This window comes from Tachypleus tridentatus, chromosome 13, assembly GCF_004210375.1.
Source record: "Tachypleus tridentatus isolate NWPU-2018 chromosome 13, ASM421037v1, whole genome shotgun sequence".
In the NCBI taxonomy this organism is placed as follows: domain Eukaryota; kingdom Metazoa; phylum Arthropoda; class Merostomata; order Xiphosura; family Limulidae; genus Tachypleus; species Tachypleus tridentatus.
In genome coordinates this window covers 18,665,319-18,688,436 of record NC_134837.1, presented here as the reverse complement: position 1 = coordinate 18,688,436, position 23,118 = coordinate 18,665,319, and the positions used below count along the sequence as shown (strand labels likewise).

Below are 23,118 nucleotides of genomic sequence, written 5' to 3'. Positions count from 1 at the left end.
GGACGGCTAGCGCAGATAGCCCTCGAGTAGCTTTGTGCGAAATTCAAAAAAAAAAAAATTCATTGATCGTTGATTACTTGGTTTTAAATACACGATATACAAATATTTACAAAATAGCTAACCTATTGGACATCTATATATCTATCTATTCAATCAATTGACGTTCATATTATTTACGAATTTAACCAAAAAACATCTTAGGTGTGAAAAAAACCAAAATGGAGCGGTTAAAAATTAAAACTGGCGGCCAAACTAGTGTCTGCTCTTACAGTGTTCATAAGAAATTTGCAGTAAATATTCATTCATTTCTTAACCGCCCCCCAGTGGCTCAGCGGTATGTCTACGGACTTACAACGCTAAAACCCGGGTTTCGATACCCGTGGCGGGCAGAGCACTGATAGCCCATAGTGCAACTTTGTGCTTAATTCAAACAACAACAACATTTCCTAACCAGGCCTCGATTTTTATTCAACTTTGGGAATGATGGTGGATAAGCGTACTTGTCTTATATTTAGACCACACGAGACTCCTAATTGTAGATTGAAACTATCTATCCGTGTACTAAATTTGAAGTTGGGGCACTTGACTCACAATCTGAGGGTCGCAGGTTCGAATCCGTCTCCCATCAAACGTGCTTGTTCTTTCAACTGTATGTGTGTGTGTGTGGGGAGGCTATAAAGCAATGATCAATCCATTGTTTGTTGCTAAAAGAGTGGGTGGTGATGACTAGCTGCCTTTTACGTTGTTTTTCACTGCTCTATTAGGTACGACAAGTGCAGATAGCCCTCTTGTAGCTTTTCGCGAAATTTAAAAGAAACTGTCAAATAAAGCTTCGATACTTTTGGTATGAGGAAAAAAAAATGGAATCAAAATTGGAGATGTCATGTTACGAGTATTTCTTAATGTATTACCTTAAAATTTGGTATGTGAGGTAAAAGTCCAATACAACACATCCACTAAACATCTATGTTAGTTTGAAGTACTAAAGTCTGAGGTACAGAAAGTGGAAAATCGTTAAATTATCGTTTTTATTAATAACAAACTTTGTACTGATACACGTTGCTATTCTGAGTCGATACCTTTGTACTCGATGTGTGTTAAAACGCATAGTTAGAGGAAACTTCAAAGACAACGCTACCTAGCGCAGTAAATAATTAATTTAAGACAAAAGTTTTATTTGTAAATGCTTTTTTATAGTAGCAAAGTTTTATATATGCGCTTAGTAAGTGCCGTGTCTACTCTAAGCACATATTTGCCCGTTGCTGTGGATTAATAAAACCTAACTTATATATAAAAAGAATTGAAAATTAAGAATTTAAAATGTACCATTACCAACTTCCTAAAAGTAAACAAAAAAGGCAATAGATCTGCTGATAGTTCGCTTAAGTTACAAATTTTTATTTTGACCACACTATAAAATTGTTGTGAGTGACATTTTCTGTAGTGTAAGATCGCGCAGGAATTTTGCAAAAAAAAAAAAAAACCAAAAAAACTAGTAGTTTTAAACCTAATTCGCCCTCTTTAATGTTGTCGTGTTGCAAAATGTTCGAAATTCTTCACTTTCTGCCACCAAAAAATCCGGTGTTTCCACAGGGTACAAGTTAGTTGAAAACAATAGCTCGTGCGCTTTCTCCTACATTAATTTGAAACTTACACATGAAAGGTTTCCGATTTGGCTGTTGCATGTCATTATCTATTGTTCATCATTACCCAAATTTCCTGTCTCCGTGGATTTCTGCGGCTATATTTCAGCAAAGTTGTTAAAGTGCACGATTATCACCGTGTACGGTGGTAATTTTTTCTAATTAGCTGAAACCGTGAGTTCGTATTAAATATTTATTACCACTGAATATAACACTGTTTCGTATAGCTGTTTTTAAATAGTTAGTATCAAGGTAGTGGCTGTAAATGTCGATAATTGGTGACTTAACGCCAAGTATATCGCTGTTCTCTATCTTGCATATATTATTTGTGTCCCTCGTTCTAACCAACACTTGTGCACAGCAGTATCTTGAAGAACATACCGATGAATTATATACACATAATAAGGTAAGCATGTTACTGAGTCTGTTTACAATGCATTAATCTGTGTTGTACCTCAGAACGGCTGGTATGGGTATTAACACTATTGATAAGGTTCCAACCTTTCTAGATCATCTTCAGGGTAAGAATGCATTGTATTATCGTAGAAGGGACATTATTATATTTTGATGAGATTGCTTTGTTGCTGCTCGTCTTTTGTTACATTATACTGTGAGATTGGAATGAGCCGGTCAATGAATCTATAATGATACAATCTTTACCTTGAAGATGGTCCTTTGAAAACAACTTTACATTGTGTTTGCTGTTGTTGCATACCATTACCTGTGTTTTTCTTTTTTTCGTACATTTGTTGATTTTAAACAAGCTCAGTGCAGTGGTTAAATGAAAAAAAATAGCTAATGCAGCAGTAAACTGTTGAAAAACAAGTAACATCCAGCTTAAAATTTATTTTCCATAAATGAACATATAAACAACTTAAGAAGCAAGATTAGTAGAAATTGTTAATTTAAAAATTGGAATAGTGAAAGACGTACAAAATCAAGTTTAATTAAAATGCAAAAATCATATTTGCAAGAATAAAACTAGGGACTGCTGAAAACCAAACAAGGCTGGAAATACTGTCTACATTGTTTTCCTAAGCTAATAATTCCTATTTTGTCTCCACTAAAATTGATAAGTGCTGTAGATATAAGACAAAATAGGGACTTGCAGCTTGAGAAAATAATGCAAATAATATTTTCAGCCTAGGTTGTTTACATTTTTGAGTTCCTCGTTTTAGTCTAGAAAATATCTTTCCATTCTGATTAAACTTTATTTCTATACTGTTTTACGTGATTTCTATTCCTTGTTTATAAACTAACATTTCTTACTAATCTTGTGTTATTAAAATACCCGATATCTTTTTTTCATATTTTCAAGTTACATTTTGTGTCTTCTTTTAGTCTCCGAGTCAATAATAAAGATAACTAGTTTCCCAGTAATGCGAACTAAGTAGAAATACGAATTACATGAAGCTCCAACAGGAAGTTGCATTTAAAATGTTGAGACATACTGATGCAGTGAGATGATAAACTCCATTAAGACTGGTGTGCAACTTTTGAGTTTGAGAGGGCGCGTTTACTTATCACATTTGACAATTTAAATAAATATAGTAATTCTATTTTACCAGTTTATTTGAAAATATGTAAGAGTTGATAATTTGTTGCTTTGCTGAACGTATTTAGTGTAATTTGAAAATAGAAAAGTTTAAAAACAAGCACCATCTCTAAACAAAGATCTTACACGTTTTCTTTACACGAAGTATCGGTTTAATCTATCTTCATATTTCTTACAAATAGATGTATCCAACGTTTTGGTTGTCACATGATGCTCATTTATTCTGAGTAATTATTTAAAGTACAGTGGTTTGAGAAGCCTTTAAGATTCCGAAGCAAGTTGGTTGGACAGCAGCTAGTAACTATTAATTTCCAAGCAGTAGATAGAACCAATGGTGGGATATGAAACGTTGTTCCTTTTCCACGTCAATGAAAAACAAAACCGATGTATGATTTATCAAAGTGACTCGCGAAACTTCTCATAGTGTAGGATAAAGGAACGTGATGTGAAGTTTACAAAATTGGGAAACAAGCCACAAACCTGGGATTTTCTTTTGAAGAACTTTCAATCACGATAATTTGAGGTAAAGTTAGAGAAATGCTTGGCACTTGATAAAGACATAAACTAATAGATGACAGGATTATCGTTTAGTAGGGAAATTAGCATAACTTCCAGATAGGGTGTACAATTTAGAAAAAGCCAGGAAATAAAACTATTGAACGCACATTTTATGTATAACCAATAATTTCGATGGTGTTTGTAGAGCTGGCTCGTGCCACACGTTCATTTTGTCATCCAACAATGATTTGCCACATTGCTGTGTATACTGTCTTAAAGAAAACTTCCATTCTTTAAGGTAATCAATATACAGTTAAATTCTTTAAAATTTTTAAATAATTTAGTTGTTGTGATCTCGTTTTAGGGCAAATATAATAAGGAGAAGATATATTTCTGGACGTCTCAATATGGACGTCTGAGTTAAAAATTACATTTGCCGATTACGTAATGTGTGTGTAATATACGAGCATATAATGTGTTCTGTATTTTAAAGAATTTTCGTGTGGTTTGTTTCTGTGTAATTTTGATATAAATAATTTTGTTCTGAAACCTCTGAAATTTTTCAGTTCCGATTATCTTTGAGTCTTCCTCATATTACATAATATCCATTTGAACCTTCCCCCCGAAAAAAAATTTGGTCTCGCACTTTTGCCGAATGGTTGGATGATTTCTGTAATTTTCAGATGAAAAACGTTGTGAGAGAGTAATCAGTTATGCGATGACATAATCGTGAGACAAAGAAACCGAAGTTTTTCTGTGTCAGTATGGAGTCCTATTTTTCTGATCTCTATTTGGCTTTCATCGAGTTTAACAAGGATGAAATTCAGCTCGAGAGGTGATTGACAGTCTGTACAATGAACCAGTAACGACTAATGTCCACACAGTTAGGCGCACTTTTCTTTTTTATGTGTCTGTAATAAAGATTGTTTTCATCATTCATCAGATGTATCCAATCTCATGTCACATCAGACGGGTTTTAAGATTCAGATTACTTTGCCCACTTCCTGCTCAGTCTTCCATTATAAAGCGGAGATATCCGATATCTGCATACAAATCAGTTGTGAGAATACCGTATGTGCAATAAATACCACCAGCAGTATTTTCTGTAGGAACAGACTTTACCCTAGTTTCTGTCCCTTTCAAAATTATCAAGCAGTGTGACCAACTTATCTAGTTCAACGTCTTAGAAGCTCAACGTTAGATCAACAGACAGTAGTTATGCCTAGTTTGTTGTATGCTATAAATGTTGGAACTAAACTATTATTCCAGTTGATGTCATAACCCATCAGTTTACACACCAGCATATCATCATTTTTGATGGATTAAAGTATTGCCATAGTTACCTACATGAAACATTTTTTTCTACAGAATCCATTCAACTAATTAAATCCATACTGAAGAACCGGTATCGTAAACTTACTCGAAAACATTTGAACAGTTGCACAGAATTGGCAAGTACAGACTTTGATCAGTTGTTGGGATTGGTTGGCCTGCACAGCTTTGTTAAGCAACTTTATTCCACTTTATTTGGAACTTGGCACATTTGTCGTGAAGAAAGAATTGGCATCCACACAGTGAAAATGGTGGCTGATGGAAAAACATGATATGGTAGTCCTAGTTCTAGATAACACATGTGTATACATAAGTGCTGACTATGCATTCGAACGAAGGAATCACACTTAACATAGACAACGACCTTTGTTCATGGGTAATGAATCATGCTATAATAATTCAACACATATTTGAAAATGATGTTGAATATTTCCGAATTTCACTACAATCACATGTTGTTGTTGTTATAGACCGTAGTTTTTAGAGTTGTGGTCGAGCTTATGCGTGACTTTGGAATTAAAACACAAATGCCATGTTTTGTCCCTTAAGCTACAAGAAAGTGAATAATTAATAATATCAAAATTGGTTATCAAAGTGCATTGGGAGATGGAAGCAGTCAGTAGCATCATCAGACAATGGAGGTTACGCAATGTGGTATTCACTAAGCGATAAATTCCTTCCATAGATGATTATATATATACTAAATTTTTAGTACCCTTTCCAGCTGCAATTGTTCCAGTCCTGAACAAGATAATGTTGCAGAAGTTCATTGTAGGTAAAAGATGGAAGTACCTGGTGCAGCATTAAACTTTCGAAAAATGCCTAAAGGTGGCTTTTAAATTGGGTGTTTACCAGCTTAAATAAGCAAAATCTTAAACTTGTGTACATTTTTTTTCAACATGGACTGTACGATATTTGGGTCAGAAAACAAAATTGAGGAGTAAAACTTTAACATCTAACAAGAATTAGCTCCAACTGAGTAAGTATTTTGCCAATTCTAAGTTACCCATTTCAGCATGGTATTTCCAATGTAGGGTTAGTGCAAAAAGTTTAGGTTGTCGTGCTTACATTTTAACAATGAATAGTTAGGCCTAGCATGGCCAGGTGGTTAAGGCACTCGACTCGTAATTTGAGGGTCACGGGCTCGAATCACCGTCACACCAAACGCAAAAGTCCTTTTATCCGTGGGGCGTTATAATGTGACGGTCAATCCCACTATTCATTGGTAAAAGAGTAGCCCAAGAGTAGGCGTTGGGTGATGATGACTAGCTGTTTTCCCTCTAGTCTTACACTGCAAAATTAAGGATGGCTAGCACAGATAGCCCTCGTGTAGCTTTGCGCGTAATTCAAAATAAATCAAACCAATCATGCAGTTATTGGACCTCAACAGATCAACATCAATTCACTCATGTCTACATGAAGCAGCAGAAGTTATAGATCACGTGCCTGATGACGTAGAGAAAGTACGTTTATGGAACATGTGCAGTCCTGTTTAGATTGATAACAGTTTCAAAGTCGTAGTTTGTTAATACAAAGTTACAAAATTTGGCCATCGGTACTTTTACCGCAGGAAACTGGATCCGCGAATTCTAGTATTGTAAGTCTGTAAATATACTGTCAAAGTAAATATATTATTACGATCATACCCTTTATGGTGGGCCTGGCATGGCCAAGCGTGTTAAGGCGTGCGACTCGTAATCTGAGGGTCGCGGGTTCGCATCCCCGTCGCGCAAACATGCTCGCCCTTTCAGCCGTAGGGGTGTTATAATGTGACGGTCAATCCCACTATTCGTTGGTGAAAGAGTAGCCCAAGAGTTGGCGGTGGATGGTGATGACTAGCTGCCTTCCCTCTAGTCTTACACTGCTAAATTAGGGACGGCTAGCACAGATAGCCCTCGAGTAGCTTTGTGCGAAATTAAAAAAACAAACAAACAAACAAAAACAAACACTTTATGGTTACTTTTTATTAAATATGCTGAACAAATTTAGTTCAATTTTAGACACTAATTTATAGTTTACCAATTTATACTGCTTTGTAACTTTGGCAGCGAAACTGATAGAATGTCCAATTACATTAATTTTGGAGTTGTTGAAAGCAGAACGTTTGCACACCAGCTATATGCTTTAACTGGAATTTATGAGGTTTGCAATTAGTCCTGTTAAGGACCAGAAACATTTTGTATGGCATAGCTTTTATTCAGTACATCTTAATAGTCCTAAAAAAATAAACTCATTTGAAAATAAAACCTACAAAAGTACAAAGGTTGAGTATGTTGTATTGAATATTAACACGATTTTAGAGCCTCAACACATATTGCATTGAATGTTGCCACATCCGGTCATTCTCTGTCCAACAAGAGTCCTCTTAGTTTATGAATTTCGATCTGAGCACATCTTTGTGATGTGTGTATAGAAATGCTTTATGTCTGAAAGGGGTGTTAAATACCCTTATCAAAAATTAATTATTTTTTGGTGGAAGAAACACTAAACAATGTCAAAATGTAGTTGTGATACAAGCTGTTCCATTACGATTTCGTATCAGTTGTGGTTGTGACGTGACTTGTATTCTCAAGACGGCTGGTGTGAGTATTAAAACTTTAATTGAAACAAAGCTACTCGAGGGCTATGTGCATTGGCCGTCCCTAATTTAGCAGTGTAAGACTAGAGGGAAGGCAGCTAGTCATCACCACCCACCGCCAACACTTGGGTTACTCTTTTACCAACAAGTAGTGGGATTGACCGTCACATTATAACTTTCCACGGCTGAAAGAGCGAGCATTTTTGATGTGAAGGAGATTTGAACCCGCGACCCATAGATTACGAGTCGAGTGCCTTAACCAACTGGCCATGCCGGGCCATATTTTACTGTAAAATAAGTTAATGCTGTAAAATAAGTAGTGACAGTCCGTCATTACAGTTTTCAACAAAGAAAAAAAATACAAAATTTCAAACTGAAAGGTACCCTCTGTACTCATGGCTTAAGGCTGAAGTTAAATGAAATATCGACCTACTTGTTTTGAAGTATTATGTATAAAATAAGTAAATTAAAAACAACAACTTAGTAAAATTTCTTTTCCTAATTTTGCAGTGTAAGACTAAAGGGAAGGTAACTAGTCATCACCACTCACCGCCAACTCTTGGGCTACTCTTTTACCAACGAATAGTGGGATTGAGAGGAACATTATAACGCCCTAACGCTGAAAGAGCAAGCATGTTTGGTTTGTTTGTTTGTTTTTAAATTTCGCACAAAGCTACTCGAGGGCTATCTGCGCTAGCCGTCCCTAATTTAGCAATGTAAGACTAGAGGGAAGGCAGCTAGTCATCACCACCCACCGCCAACCCTTGGGCTACTCTTTTACCAACGAATAGTGGGATTGACCGTCACATTATAACGCCCCCACGGCTGAAAGGGCGAGCATGTTTGGTGTGACGGGAATTCGAACCCGCGACTTTAAGATTACGAGTCGCACGCCTTAACACGCTTGGCCATGCCGGGTCAGCATGTTTGGTGTAACGGGGTTGAAAGAAAAGAGTGAAGGCAGCTAGTCATCACCACCCACCGCCAACTCTTGGAATACTCTTTCACCAACGAATAGTGGGATTGACCATCACGGCTGAAAAGGCGAGCATGTTTAGTGCGATCGGGATTCGAATCCGCGACCCTCGGATTACGAGTCGCACGCCTTAACACGCTTGGCCCACGCAGTAAAGCAAATTAAGTCTACATGTGATTAATCAAACTGAACACCGATACCTTAAGCAAGGCGCCGTGGCTTCGTTGGTTAAAGCGCCTGTCTAGTAAAGAGGCAATCGCGAGTTCGATTCTCGCTCTGTGCCTTTAAAAAAAAAACGTTATCAAATTTATTTCTTTTCGAAGTACGACAAGATATCTATTTTTGGCCCCCCCCATTGGCTCAGCGGTATGTCTGCGGACTTATAACGCTAGAAACCGGGTTTCGATACCCGTGATGGGCAAAGCAGAAATTGCCCATTGTGTAGCTTTGTGCTTAATTTAAAACAATAAAGCAACCTTAAGTAATGAATTGTATCGCAATGTGCCACAAGCGCTTTACAACTGTAGATTTTAGTTGATAGATTGTTTCAAAGGTTTACATCTTGTTTTATTCAGTTGGTGCTATAAAGAAAATTATGAGCATGGATACTTTCAGTTCAAGCGTCTGTATATCAGTGATTACATTCTTTTATCACGTGTCATGACAATAAATCTTACAGAGTCATCTGTTGTTTTGAGAAGAATAACTGAAAGTACAATAAAAATGTAAGAACAACTAATAAATTAGGCACTACTGAATTTCTACGCTTAGGTATTGTTAATGTGATCTGTAATTAGGACGCTAATATAGTTAGGACTAGGTTAGTTGGATTCCGTTTTGTAGTTAATATTTTAAAGGATAAAAGGACTTCGAACAATAGAAAAACGCGTCACACACAATCAATATGAAATAAAAATATGTCTCCCGATTTGAGTGTTTATTCATTTTTACTTACTGCTGCTTCTAAAACAGATAAGTTTGGAAGAACTTTTAGAAGTTCTTTTATGCCCTCTTCGATTGTAATAGTAGACTTAAACCCCAGCTTTCGGATTTTGGCATAAGAAACTGAATAGTTTCTTTTATCTTTATCTTCTCCTGATTTGGAGATGTGGACAACACAATTGGGTACCAGTTTTTTAATCTTAGAGGCTACTTCAGCTTTAGTCATATTCATACTCTCGTCTCCGATGTTAAAAACCTCTCCCTTCATGCGTTTATAATTTTTTAGTGTACAGAGAAAGGCACGAGCTGCGTCTTTCACGTGCAGGAAAGTTCTCTTGTAGTTTCCCTCATACAAGTCGAATTTTTTAAACTCTACCGCTTTCATGGTCAAGTCATTGACGAGTAAGTCCAAACGCAAGCGTGGCGAAACACCAAAAACTGTAGCCAAACGTAAAACCACACCATCTTTGGAAAGAACAAACTTCTCTCCAGCCGCTTTGGACTTTCCGTACAAGGTGAGAGGAGATATATTCATTTCTTCTGTACATATTTTGTCGACAACACCATAGCAGGACCCAGTAGAAGCATAGATGAGTTTCTGATGGGGTTGCAAACAATCGGCAATGTTCTTGGTTCCCTGTTCGTTAACCGAAATTGCCAGAGCTGGATCCTTATCACACGCGGGGTAACCAACAACTGCAGCTAAATGGATAATGATATCCACGCCTTTCATGGCCTTTTGTATGTCTTCCACATTACGGACGTCTCCTTTTATAATATGCAAATCGTGGTTATGAACAACTGTAAGAAGAGAAGAGATTCCATAGTTGAATGAGTCGTAAACTGTGACCTTATAGCTTTCTTGAAGCAACAGAGAAACAAGAGTTGAACCAAGATAACCAGCGCCCCCTGTTACAAGAACGTGATGTTTACTGTCTTTAGTAGTTTCAGTCTGTCTGCGATAAATGGAGTTTTTGTTTGACAGTTTCGCATCAGGGCAGATTCCGTTGGCCAGATTCCTCAGCATGATGATCGTCTGTAATAAAAGGACAAAAGTAAGGTTTCCATAAACAAATAAGGTTTTTGTTTATATACTCGATACTTGGAAACTGAACCGTAACAAACAACAAAGCTTCAAGTTCTTAAAAAAATTAAATGGATTTGACAAAAATACACAAAAAAATGTCTAAATTACTAAGTAGTCAGAGAAGTTGTAAGAAAACTTTATGTTATAATATAAACTAAGAAACAAATAAGGTTAGCAAAGATGTTTGTTTTCAATTTTTGTGCAAAGCTACACGAGGGTTATCTGCACTAGCCGTTTCTAATTTAGCAGTGTAAGACTGAATGGAATGAGGAAAGGCAGGTAGTCATCACCACCCACCGCCATTTCGTGGGCTACTCTATTACTATCGAATAGTGGGATTGACCATCACATTATAACGCTCCCGTGGCTGAAAGGGCGAGCATGTTTGGTGTGATGGGGATTCGAACCCGGGACCCTCGGATTGCGAGTCGAATGCTTCAATCATCTCCTCAATTGGCAAAGAGTTATATTCTTTAACAATTAATGAGATAATCCTGTATAATGTTCCAAATGTTGTTTATGTGTTTATATTTTATTAATGATTAGGATTCAAAAGCCACTAATATTTGTATAATTATTTACTGAATATTTCTTCTAGCGTCATATTCAAACCTATAAAAATGGCAAACTTAAGATTATTTTCTTTAACACCTTTTTACGGATATGGCTATTATATTCAATCAATGCAATCTTTGCTTAACACAAATATCATATCGTAAACGTTTGTACAACGTATTCTCTTAAAGGTTTCATTGGTCAAAAGAATAACTGGTTAAGTAAATTGTAGCTTCAAAGATTGTGTTAGCTATAAAAGTGCCATTATAGGACTGGGATTTGACAGATTGAAGTTTTGATGAGCTTTGTTATATATGCCCAATATGCGTTTTATAATTTCTTATTTTGATGTGGAATTTTGAACTTTTTAAAATTACTTTTAAATCTATGTAATTTTTTTTTCAAAACATGTGGTCAAATTTAGTTAAGTTGATTTCATTATAGATACATTTGTTATTTTATTGTCTTGAATATAACACTAGATTCACCCGTGAGGTAATGGTTATACAGCCACCTCTATGGAAGGGTTAGTGATATCTCGAGGATACAATAACTTTTATGTTTAAATGGGAGTGAACAGTCACGTGGATAACTATAAGACATACACACATACAGTTTGAAATGTTTCCTGCACATAATGTAAACAGAGTTAACTCCGGCAGTAATCTCTCCAAGGAGAAGGTTCTGGTATTGTCTTGTAATTATAAATGAATGTCTATCCAGTTTTAAAATGTAAAGATAATTGGTGTGGTAAATTTAATAGAAGCATGGAAGTAAACAAGGCCTAGTGGTTATACAAAAATGCATCCATTGTACTGCATCTGAATGCAAGTACATGGTTGGCAGCATAGGTGAAATTATCCATTGAAGATTGTACAAACATTCTAGACCCAACACAGTAAAAGCAGTTCAGTAAATTGTTATTTGAAAATCCCAATGCATTTATGGTACTAGAATGTTATTTGGGCCAAATGATGGTAACTTATCTCTTTAAGCATAACATGTCTGATTAAGCAACCACAATTCCAGCTTTTTGGAACACTAATGGATGTAGCAAGTGCTGAGATAAAATGGATGTTAAAGAAGAAGATGATACATCTTCCAGTAGTGATTGTCACAAAGAAGGAAGATATGCCAAGAGCTAGTGTTGATTTTAGGTTGAGAGGAATGTGTTATCTTGCATTGATGTCATTCCCTTTGTATGGACAGATGAACATCTGGAAATTCTGGAAGGTTTTTGTTGAATTATAATTTAGATTGGGCATCAGGATGTTAGCAAGTCGAGCTGGATAACAAGAGCAGACATAACACTGCTTTTAACATGAACATTAACGTGTTTAAGTTTTGAATCATACATTTAGCCTGTATAATGCATCTGCTACTTTCAAGAAGCCAAGGAAGCTTACACTGAAGAAGCTGCAACGACAAAAATATTTGTTCTGTACATGTTTTGATGTTTGGTCACACATTTCAGTCTGAAAACAAGAGCCTGAGAACTGTATGAAAGTATATAAAGAAAGAAGACTTGCAACTGGAGCCGTGCACTCATGTGCACAGAAGTGGAGTTTTTAAGCCATGTAGCAGGTAATGAGGGACTATACAAATTCTGTTAGGTGGACAGTGGTGTGAGACTAGCCTCAACTTGTAATGAAGTAATTGTGTAGTTTTCTTGTTTTTAAATTTTATTTACTATTGATTTGTTGATAGCGTCACCGTGATAACAGCAATATTATTTGCTCTCAATGGAATTCTAGAGAGAAGGCAGCTATTCAACACCTCTTACTGTCAACTTGTGGGTTACTATTTTACCAACGATTAGTGGGAATGACCGTCAATTTTTAACGCCTTCATGGCTGAAAGAACAAGCATGTTTGATGTGATGTGGATTCGAACCCACGACCCGCAGTTTGCGAGTCGTGCGTCTTAACCACCTGGCCATACCGGGCCTCATTAGTTTGGAAAGTATTTAGAACATTACAGTGGAGCGCCATTAAGCCGCGGACCAGTAAATCGCGAAATCGCTTAAACCGCTGTAGCAAGTCTTGTCCCAAAATTTTTGATGTATTAAATCTACTACCTGGCTTTTTAAAGTTTCTCACACTCCTTGTATTTATAACTTCAAGGGGATATTTAAAAAGGATTTGCTTTAATTTGGGAAATAAAATATATTACAATAGAAATCGACCGTTAATCTACCTTATCCGCTCTCTATGTCAGCTTTATGGAGACCGCCATTGTTACCGAATCACACTTCTCCATACATTAAAGTTAATCCGCGGTAAATCCGTGAAAAAAGTGATCAATAATTAAAGTATTATTTTTAATTCGATAATCCGATATTTTTATGGAATTGTATAAGTATTGGCCACAAACCCAATAGAAATCACTTCAGTTTCTGAATTGATAGTGAGCATATCATATTGACATGGCGGCCCGCATGTAACACGGGAAGACGAAATTTTACAGGGAAAAGCGAACCATCGCAATGCATTAGTCGTTTGTGTTAAAACGGCACTTGTCAATTGTATCTGAATAGTCTATACATTGATATTGTAATGATCACGCAATGGCCCGGATGAGGCTCCTCGGCGGAGCTGTTGGCGACTTCGGCTTTTCAGTCACAAAGGTTTAAGCCGCGGTTAAGCAGGTTGACCACCTAAATACCGCGGCTTAACGGCGCTCCACTGTAGTGCCTATAACAATAATGTTATTCTGCAACACCTTTAGTATTAACTGTCTGTAAGAGGGATGGCCAAACCGCAGCTCGCGAGCCACACGTGGCTCTTTGATATATAATGTGTGGCTCGCGAAAATATGTTGGCTGAGCTTTTTTTTACATCACAACTAATATAAAAGGTAAATAAAAATGTTCAAGCTTTTTACCGGGTATGAGCTGAGAGTCCACTGGATTAAAACGTCAGTTTAATGACGTGAGTAAATATGTTTAATATTTTAAATCCTAATTTTAATGCTAGATTTGAGTCAGAGATTAAGGGAGTTTAGGATCAGCAAGAATTACAGAGAAATTGTGCTGGAGAATCAGTAATCTTACAAGCCGGTGCTGGCAATGTTAATTTTAGTGGGTGTGACTTACAATCGCGTGATTGTGGCGTGTGTGACTGTGTTGCGGGTAGTGAAATTAGCGGTGTTAGTGTGACACTGGGCGCTGTGGTATTTGTTTGCGTTGCGCGTGTTTGAGCTTATTGTTTCTTTTCACTTTAATTTTTTGGAAGTGTCTGTGAAAATTTTATGAAGGAAAATTGCGTCATCAAATTGCAAGAAGCGAAAGTATAAAAATAAAAACAGAAATTATGAGCCAAAGTGGGAGGAGGATTTTGTATTCACCGTTAAAGGTAAACATTTGTGTCTTATCTGCAATGTATTACTCAGTCATTACAAAGCCAGTAACTTGAAACGCCACCATGAAACAAATAACAAAACCTTTCGCATGCTTGTTCATCTAAATCAGAATTACGGAAAAACAAGTTAACTGTGCTAAAATCATTGCTAAGTAGCAAGCAGACACTGTTGACAACGTTCAGTGAGGAAGTTGCTACAACGACTGAAGCTATAATCAGTGATGACGAGAAACCCACTTGTTGAGAAATTTAAACGTTGTTCGCTCTTCTATGTAAAGTGTTTTCTCAGCCCAAACGAGCCGTTTTTTGCATATAAAAAACGACTGAAGCTAGTTTTGTTATATCATGGAATATTGCTCATGCTAAATGTCCATAAACGTCCATATTCTGATGGTGAATTTGTTAAGAAGAATATAGTTGAAGTTGTTGCAGTGTTAGATCCAAATAACACGAAACTTCAGCGACTAATAGCACAAACAGTAGCTTCAGGCCACACTATAGAGAGACGTATCTACCAGATCAGTACTGATGTTGCAGGCAAAGTGCAAAATGATTTAAAGAATTCCCTTGTATTCAGGTTAGCCCTTGACGAATCTACACAGCTGGCGGTATTTATTCGTTATGTTTCCTCTGATGTAGCTGTAAAAGAAGAGATGTTGGACTTACTGGCACTGAAAGAAACAACTCATGGTGTTGACATTAAAAATGTGCTTGACGGACCCTTAACATATACCGATATTCTACTGGATAAACTCGTCAGTGTTGCAACAGATGGAGCATCTGCAATAGTGGGGAAAAATGCAGGATTAATTGCACTTATGAAAAGTAATCCCAGCTTTCCAGAGTTTCTCCCTGTTCATTGCATTATTCATCATGAACACCTGGCAGCCAGATACTTCAAGTATGAATATGTTATGAAATTTGTTCTTGAAATTGTCAATTTCATACGCTTAAATGGAAAGACTCACTGACAATTTAAAAATTTTATTGAAGAAGTGGAGCTTGAAGACAAACCCAGTGATGTCACTTTCTACTGCATTGTGAGGTGGCTGTCAACCAGCAATGTCTTAAGTAGGTTTGTTGATCTGTTGGAGCCTATTATTACGTTTCTTGAAGAAAAGAAAAGATTCTATCTTCAAATGGGAAGTGATAAATGGATGCAACATCTAATGTTCCTTACTGATATTATGAGTCATAAGCTAACACTCAACTTGGCACTCCAGGGGAAGGATAAGATTGTTTCTGATCTTACTCAGACAGTTTTCAGGTTTCAGAATAAAATAAGACTTTTTTAAAGAGACATATGGTCAAGAAACTTTAGTTACCTTCCCAATCTCAAAAAGAGAGTAAATACATTCCCTGATATTGAAATAAAAGACCACAAATTGGAAGAATACAAATATAAGTTACAAGGACTGCATGATAATTTCCTAGATAGGTTTGAAGACTTGCAGAAGCTGAAGCTCTGCTTCATCTTTCTTGTAAATCCATTCATGGTTGATGTGATCATTCATGGTTGTCCAATTCGCGAACCTCTGGTTACAGAATCATCTGCTCTGAAAATGAGACTAAGAGACTACAGGAGAACTTGGGTCTAAAGATGATCAATAAGTCCCATTCTACAACTGAGTTCTGGGAGCAAGTTCCAGAAATTAAATATCCTGAACTGAATAAAATCAGTGTACGACCCTGCTCAATTTTCAGCACAACATACTGCTGTGAATCACTCTACTCTATCATGAAGTTTGTGAAGTCGTAGCATCGTGCAATCCTTACAAATCAACATCTGACGGAGTTGATTCGTACGGCCTTGAAAACACATGAGGCGGAATTTCAGCGACTCACAGCCAAGATGGAAACTCACAAGACCTCTACTAGTAGTAAACAGCCTGATATTTGTATCAATGTTTCTTTGTGTTAAAAAATATTACGATAAAACTAAAGCTTTGTAAGGTTGTATCTGATTAAAATACCATTAATTTTATTGTTTTATATATTTTCATCCATGTTTTGACCAGATATTTACTAAGACAAATAAATATAATTAAAAATATCTGTTTTTTACCCCTTTTGGCAGTCTAATTTAATGCTAATGAAGTGCAAATTTGTATATATTTTTCTTAAATGTTTCCGTAGTTCATTACTGTATTAAATACTTTCTTTATAGTTAAAACAATAATAAGCCAGGATTTTGAAAACATTTGGTATATATAAGTCTACTTTGTGATTCTTGAAATTAATGCAAATTAACAGTTTAAAACAACATACAAGAATAAATATTATTACGTACATGTATTTATTTATTAACAATAAAAACGTGTGTGTAATATTTGTTCATGACTTGTGTCTCTCAAACATCTGAAATTTATAATAAGTGGCTCTCTACAACAACACCAGTATTTTAGAAAAAGTTTAGTATATATCTGGTTATAACAATACCAGTATTTTACAAAAGTTTAGTATATATCTGGTTATAACAACACCAGTATTTTAGAAAAAGTTTAGTATATATCTGGTTATAACAACACCAGTATTTTAGAAAAAGTTTAGTATATATCTGGTTATAACAACACCAGTATTTTACGAAAAGTTTACTATCTAACTGTCTGTAATAATACTAGTATTTTACAAAAAGTTTAGTATCTAACTGTCTCTAATAATACTAGTATTTTACAAAACGTTTAGTATCTAACTGTCTGTAATAATACTAGTATTTTACAAAAAGTTTAGTATCTAACTGTCTGTAACAATACCATTATTTTACAAAAAGTTTAGTATCTAACTGTCTGTAACAATACCATTATTTTACAAAAAGTTTAGTATCTAACTGTCTGTAACAATACCATTATTTTACAAAAAGTTTAGTATCTAACTGTCTGTAACAATACCATTATTTTACAAAAAGTTTAGTATCTAACTGTCTGTAATAATACTAGTATTTTACAAAAAGTTTAGTATCTAACTGTCTCTAATAATACTAGTATTTTACAAAAAGTTTAGTATCTAACTGTCTGTAATAATACTAGTATTTTACAAAAAGTTTAGTATCTAACTGTCTGTAACAATACCATTATTTTACAAAAAGTTTAGTATCTAACTGTCTGTAACAATACCATTATTTTACAAAAAGTTTAGTATCTAACTGTCTGTAACAATACCATTATTTTACAAAAAGTTTAGTATCTAACTGTCTGTAACAATACCAGTATTTTACAAAAAGTTTAGTATCTAACTGTCTGTAACAATACCAGTATTTTACAAAAAGTTTAGTATCTAACTGTCTGTAACAATACCAGTATTTTACAAAAAGTTTAGTATCTAACTGTCTGTAACAATACCATTATTTTACAAAAAGTTTAGTATCTAACTGTCTGTAACAATACCATTATTTTACAAAAAGTTTAGTATCTAACTGTCTGTAACAATACCATTATTTTACAAAAAGTTTAGTATCTAACTGTCTGTAACAATACCATTATTTTACAAAAAGTTTAGTATCTAACTGTCTGTAACAATACCAGTATTTTACAAAAAGTTTAGTATCTAACTGTCTGTAACAATACCAGTATTTTACAAAAAGTTTAGTATCTAACTGTCTGTAACAATACCAATATTTTACAAAAAGTTTAGTATCTAACTGTCTGTAATAATACCAGTATTTTACAAAAAGTTTAGTATCTAACTGTCTGTAATAATACCAGTATTTTACAAAAAGTTTAGTATCTAACTGTCTGTAACAATACCAGTATTTTACAAAAAGTTTAGTATCTAACTGTCTGTAACAATACCAGTATTTTACAAAAAGTTTAGTATCTAACTGTCTGTAATAATACTAGTATTTTACAAAAAGTTTAGTATCTAACTGTCTATAACAATACCATTATTTTAGAAAAGTTTAGTATCTAACTGTCTGTAACAATACCAGTATTTTACAAAAAGTTTAGTATCTAACTGTCTGTAATAATACTAGTATTTTACAAAAAGTTTAGTATCTAACTGTCTGTAATAATACTAGTATTTTACAAAAAGTTTAGTATCTAACTGTCTATAACAATACCATTATTTTAGAAAAGTTTAGTATCTAACTGTCTGTAACAATACCAGTATTTTAGAAAAAGATTAGTATCTAACTTTGTATAACAGTACCATTAATTTACAAAACCTTTAGTGTCTAACTGAGGGTCGCGGGTTCGAATCCCCGTCACACCAAACATGTTCACCCTTTCAGCAGTGGTTGCGTTATAACGCGACGATCAATCCCACTGTTCATTGGTAGAAAAGTATCCCTAAATTTGGTGGTGGATGGTGTGTGTGTGTGATAACTATCTGCCTTCCCTCTAGTTTTATACTGCAAAATTAGGGACGGCTAGTGGAGATAGCTCTCGTGTAGCTTTGCGAGAAATTCCAAAACAGACAAGCAATACAACTTGTTTTGATTATAAATATATGATAAATATAACTTAGTTTGACAAATTTCTGGTTTTAGCGTCAACGCAGAATACATACCCGTTTTGTAAGACTGCGAAATACTTGTTGAAAAAAGAAAAAAATAACATTCATTAGCACTATGTTGCGTCATCAGTGTCTATTTGTAACATAAACCTTATGGTGGTAAACTTTGACCTTATGACTCGGTAAGTCGTACCACATTGCAGTGTTTCTGCAGAATTAACATATAAACTAAATATAAGGCAGGAAAAGTAGATCTGAAACCCAATCAAAATTAAAGTTTAAACGAACTGTTTCAAAATAACTCCAAATTTGTAACGATACGAGTTTTGAGACTTTCACGTTCAGCGTTTGTTTGTATAGAACTAACAAGATACGTGAAAGTTTCGAAACAAATCCATATCAATATGTTGTTGTTCCGTTACATCTTACTATGTACATATGTACGTTTCACACCAAGTTCTTCTTTCCATCTGTTGGTGTTGAGTTCTATCGATTTTGGACTGGTAGGTTGGGCTTTATTTTTGGTATTTTAAACAGCTTGCCTGCTGAATGATAAAAAATAATAAACTTGTAGCAGAAACGTTACATCTTCTTGAAATATTATTTCAATATAAGGTCATTGTGTTTAGAGTAACAGACAACTCTAAATACCAAACATAGAATTTGAGGCATTTTATTGATAAAGCTCGAGTTAACTGCATATGGCTGATTATTACTATTACATGTACCTTGATTTTTATAGCAATTTTTTAGGCTTACTGCTTTGTAACAGCTCGTAAACGTTTCTCGTTTAAACTGTAAAGCTTATTATAATGCTATAGAATGCGAAAAAAATCGTTGGGTTTGTGGTTGAAATTTATGCTAATAGGAAGAAATGGAAGCAAAAGTTCACACGTACAAATATTAACCTAACAAACCTGTGACGGTACATTGACTTACATTATATTTATATTACATATTTTTGTACAGTAATACGTAACATGCAGAACTAACCGTATTAGGTGTCAGTCATCGAAAGGATAACATTTTAATAGTTAAATATAGGTCGGTTTATTCAGACAACAGACACGAAAATAAGTTGGAACAAGAATATTAAGAATAATTCACTTTGTAAAGAATCCGCTGATGTGAAATAGACAAAATGAACTCACTTTCCATTTATAGTAATATTGATAATTGACAGTTAACATTATTAGATAATATTTATACAGGGAGTTCGGAAAGTCACTGTGCACTTATATATTTATTAACAGACAAAACTGCACAGTGACTTTCCGAACACCCTGTATAAATGTAAAAGTTCTGTCTTGTTGTCTGATCTTATAAATACTTCGCAAAATTGGCATGGAAGTTCTTTGAGTCAACGCAGGGACAGGGCACATATAATATTCATTTTTGCATTTTGCGGTGTTTATGGGCGTTTTTACCAATACATAAAAGAGAAATAACCTTTCATATCCTAAGATAATCTTTCATTAATCACAAATTTATACAACTTCCGTCCCAGAAACTAATTCTCCAACTAATTATTATATTAAACTAATGTTTGATGCCACGGGCTCCCTGAGGCAGCTCTAAGTTTTTGTCGTAACTGTTATGGTACAGTCTATTAACACCACTTCAGATATGAGAGAACTGAATTTTACAACTGTTCACTCATTTAAGATGTTTTAGACAATGTTTAGTTGCGTTCCTAAATTTGTCAATGCTTGTATTAAATAATAACAGATATCACATCGAGTAGTGACCCGGCATGGCCAGGTGGTTTAAGTCGATCGGCTCTTAATCTGAGTGTGCCGTTTCGAATCCTCGTTGCACCAAACATGGTCGCCCCTTTTAGCTATAGGGGCGTTATAATGCTACGGTCAATCCCACTATTATTTGATAAAAGAGAAACCCAAGAGTTGACGGTGTGTTAGTGATAACTAGCTGCCTTCCCTCTTGTCTTACACTACTAAATTAGGGACGGCTAGCGCAGATAGCCCTCGAGTAGTTTTGCGCGAAATTCAAAACAAACGAACAAATACATCGAGTAATTAAAATTCAGGAAATTTGAACGTTGACAAAAAAGTCGTATAATGATTTGGTAGGTCTTAAACCGACATTGTCAGACGATTTGTTTTATCAGCTTTGGTAACACATTCTTAAACTATTATCCTTTGTTTTACGAGCTCGGGTGACACATTCTTAAACTATTATAGTTTATTTTACGAGCACGGGTGACACATTTTTAAACTATCATACTAGTTTCAGTAATCTTCCTTGTTTTTTTATTTGCGTGATAATTTCCTCAGCATACTTATCGAGGGCTCAGGTTATTAGAAAATGAAGCTCATACTGAATAACATTATGTTTTTTACTATAAACTATCATTAATTTCTGTGTAACATGATACGAGGATCGATCAATAATAAGAATATTAACTATTTGTAATATCATTCTTTGCATTTTTTTTATTGGCTCGTTTGTTGCTTTCAATCTGAGGACAACGAAGTCATAGAACCCTGAGGGCTACAGGCAATCTGATGGATAACTAGTTTAGAAAATATATTTAAAAAGCCAGATGAACCCCCTTTCCACCAGTAATTATAAGGTTAATAAAAAGTTGAAAGGGGAATTTTCTGGTTAAATACCGGTAAAGTACAAACTATGGAAGTACGAAACCGAATCTTATAGCTAAACACAGAGTACTTGGAGTTTAACGTACACTTAATATTCCAGATGGAAGAAGTAACTGTGTAAAAAAAATGGTTAGTGGATGAAACATTAAGATTTATTACCAAGTAGCCTGTTCTAATATACTGAAACCTTAGCCTGTTCTAATTTACTGAAACCTTAGCCTGTTCTAACTTACTGAAACCTTAGCCTGTTCTAATTTACTGAAACCTTAGCCTGTTCTAATTTACTGAAACCTTAGCCTGTTCTAACTTACTGAAACCTTAACCTGTTCTAATTTACTGAAACCTTAGCCTGTTCTAATTTACTGAAACCTTAGCCTGTTCTAACTTACTGAAACCTTAACAGAGTAACACATAAAACTTCTACATTAATAATGTTATAGCACTTTACAAGATAAATTAGTTACATGTCTCCATACCAATAATTTACGAGTTAAAATATTTACATAATCTTATCTGGATATGCAGCAAAAGTTTTATAAAAAATTGAAGTGTTAAGTTAATTAATTATCGTGTTTCTTTAGCTCTACTACTACTGTGGCTCATACTTTATCATTAGTGTTAAAATAGATAATATTGTTTTATTAATGTTAACCCTAATTATGACTTATAAATGGTTAATATGAAATTGATAAAAATTAAGGTTTACCAACTTAATCTATTTCACACCACAGAAGTTGTTGCTTAGAGCATAATGTGAGTAGCATCTTGACCACCGTTACATCCTGCTGTATTCTAGCCAGACTGGACCAATGAACGTTTGCTTACCTTATAATGCTGTTCGAGATGTGGAAACTTCGAGACTTCGCAGGCCGGGTTTCAAACGTAACCTGTTTGAGCAAATATCTGAAGTGGATAAACAACTTGTGAACTGTGCGGAACATACAGATAAGACTCCAATCCCGTGCATGCTTGATTTCTGATAAAGACCTGTTATTGGTCAATAAGTTGCTGTAGCAGAAATAAAAAGAACGAGTGCCCGCTTAACAACGACATGCAATTTAAATAGGAAAAGGGTATTGAAAGGGAAAATATAGTTTAATAAGTCCAAATATGTAAATATAGGCGTTCAGTGATGTTGAGAAAACCCACTTGTAGAGAAAAATATATGTGTTAAAACGGGTCGTTTGGGTTGAGAAAACTTTTTATGTAGAGGAGCGAACAACGTTTCGACCTTCTTCGGTTATCGTCAGGTTTGCAACAATTTTCTCAATCCAAACGAGCAGTTTGTACATATAAATATGAGTCGTTCATCATAAATTAATTAGGAATTTTGCAGTGTTGTGTACTAAAGATGAGGCTATTGCAATTAGTATCTTTTATTAAACTAGCGCCTCTATCGATGATATCAGATACTAATTTAGTAGCCTAATGATTCAAGAAACGTCAAACCCTGTCCATTACTGGAACTTAAAATTGTGTTGACAATATTTTAAGGAATTATTTCGTATTTCAATCGGCAG

At 35.0% G+C, this 23,118-nt stretch overlaps 1 protein-coding gene across 3 annotated transcripts; it reads right to left on the bottom strand.

Annotated features, from left to right (window-relative positions):
* Positions 1-9,487: 9,487 nt before the first annotated feature.
* Positions 9,488-22,582, bottom strand: LOC143237553 (GDP-D-glycero-alpha-D-manno-heptose dehydrogenase-like). 3 transcript variants are annotated; one of them, XM_076476954.1, is made up of 2 exons: positions 22,424-22,582; positions 9,488-10,560 (listed from the first exon to the last, which is right to left on the bottom strand). In XM_076476954.1, exon 2 carries the CDS (start codon positions 10,549-10,551, stop codon positions 9,520-9,522), a length of 1,032 nt encoding a protein of 343 aa, XP_076333069.1. In that variant the 5' UTR covers positions 10,552-10,560; positions 22,424-22,582; the 3' UTR covers positions 9,488-9,519. The 3 variants fall into 3 exon arrangements, with proteins under 3 accessions (XP_076333069.1, XP_076333068.1, XP_076333070.1); XM_076476953.1 differs by having other exon boundaries at positions 22,305-22,433; XM_076476955.1 differs by having other exon boundaries at positions 22,309-22,430.
* Between the last annotated feature and the right edge of the window lie 536 nt (positions 22,583-23,118).

Bases quoted from the DNA above. Each gene is read 5' to 3' on its own strand.
- LOC143237553 (XM_076476954.1), bottom strand. From the start codon at position 10,551: ATGCTGAGGAATCTGGCCAACGGAATCTGCCCTGATGCGAAACTGTCA.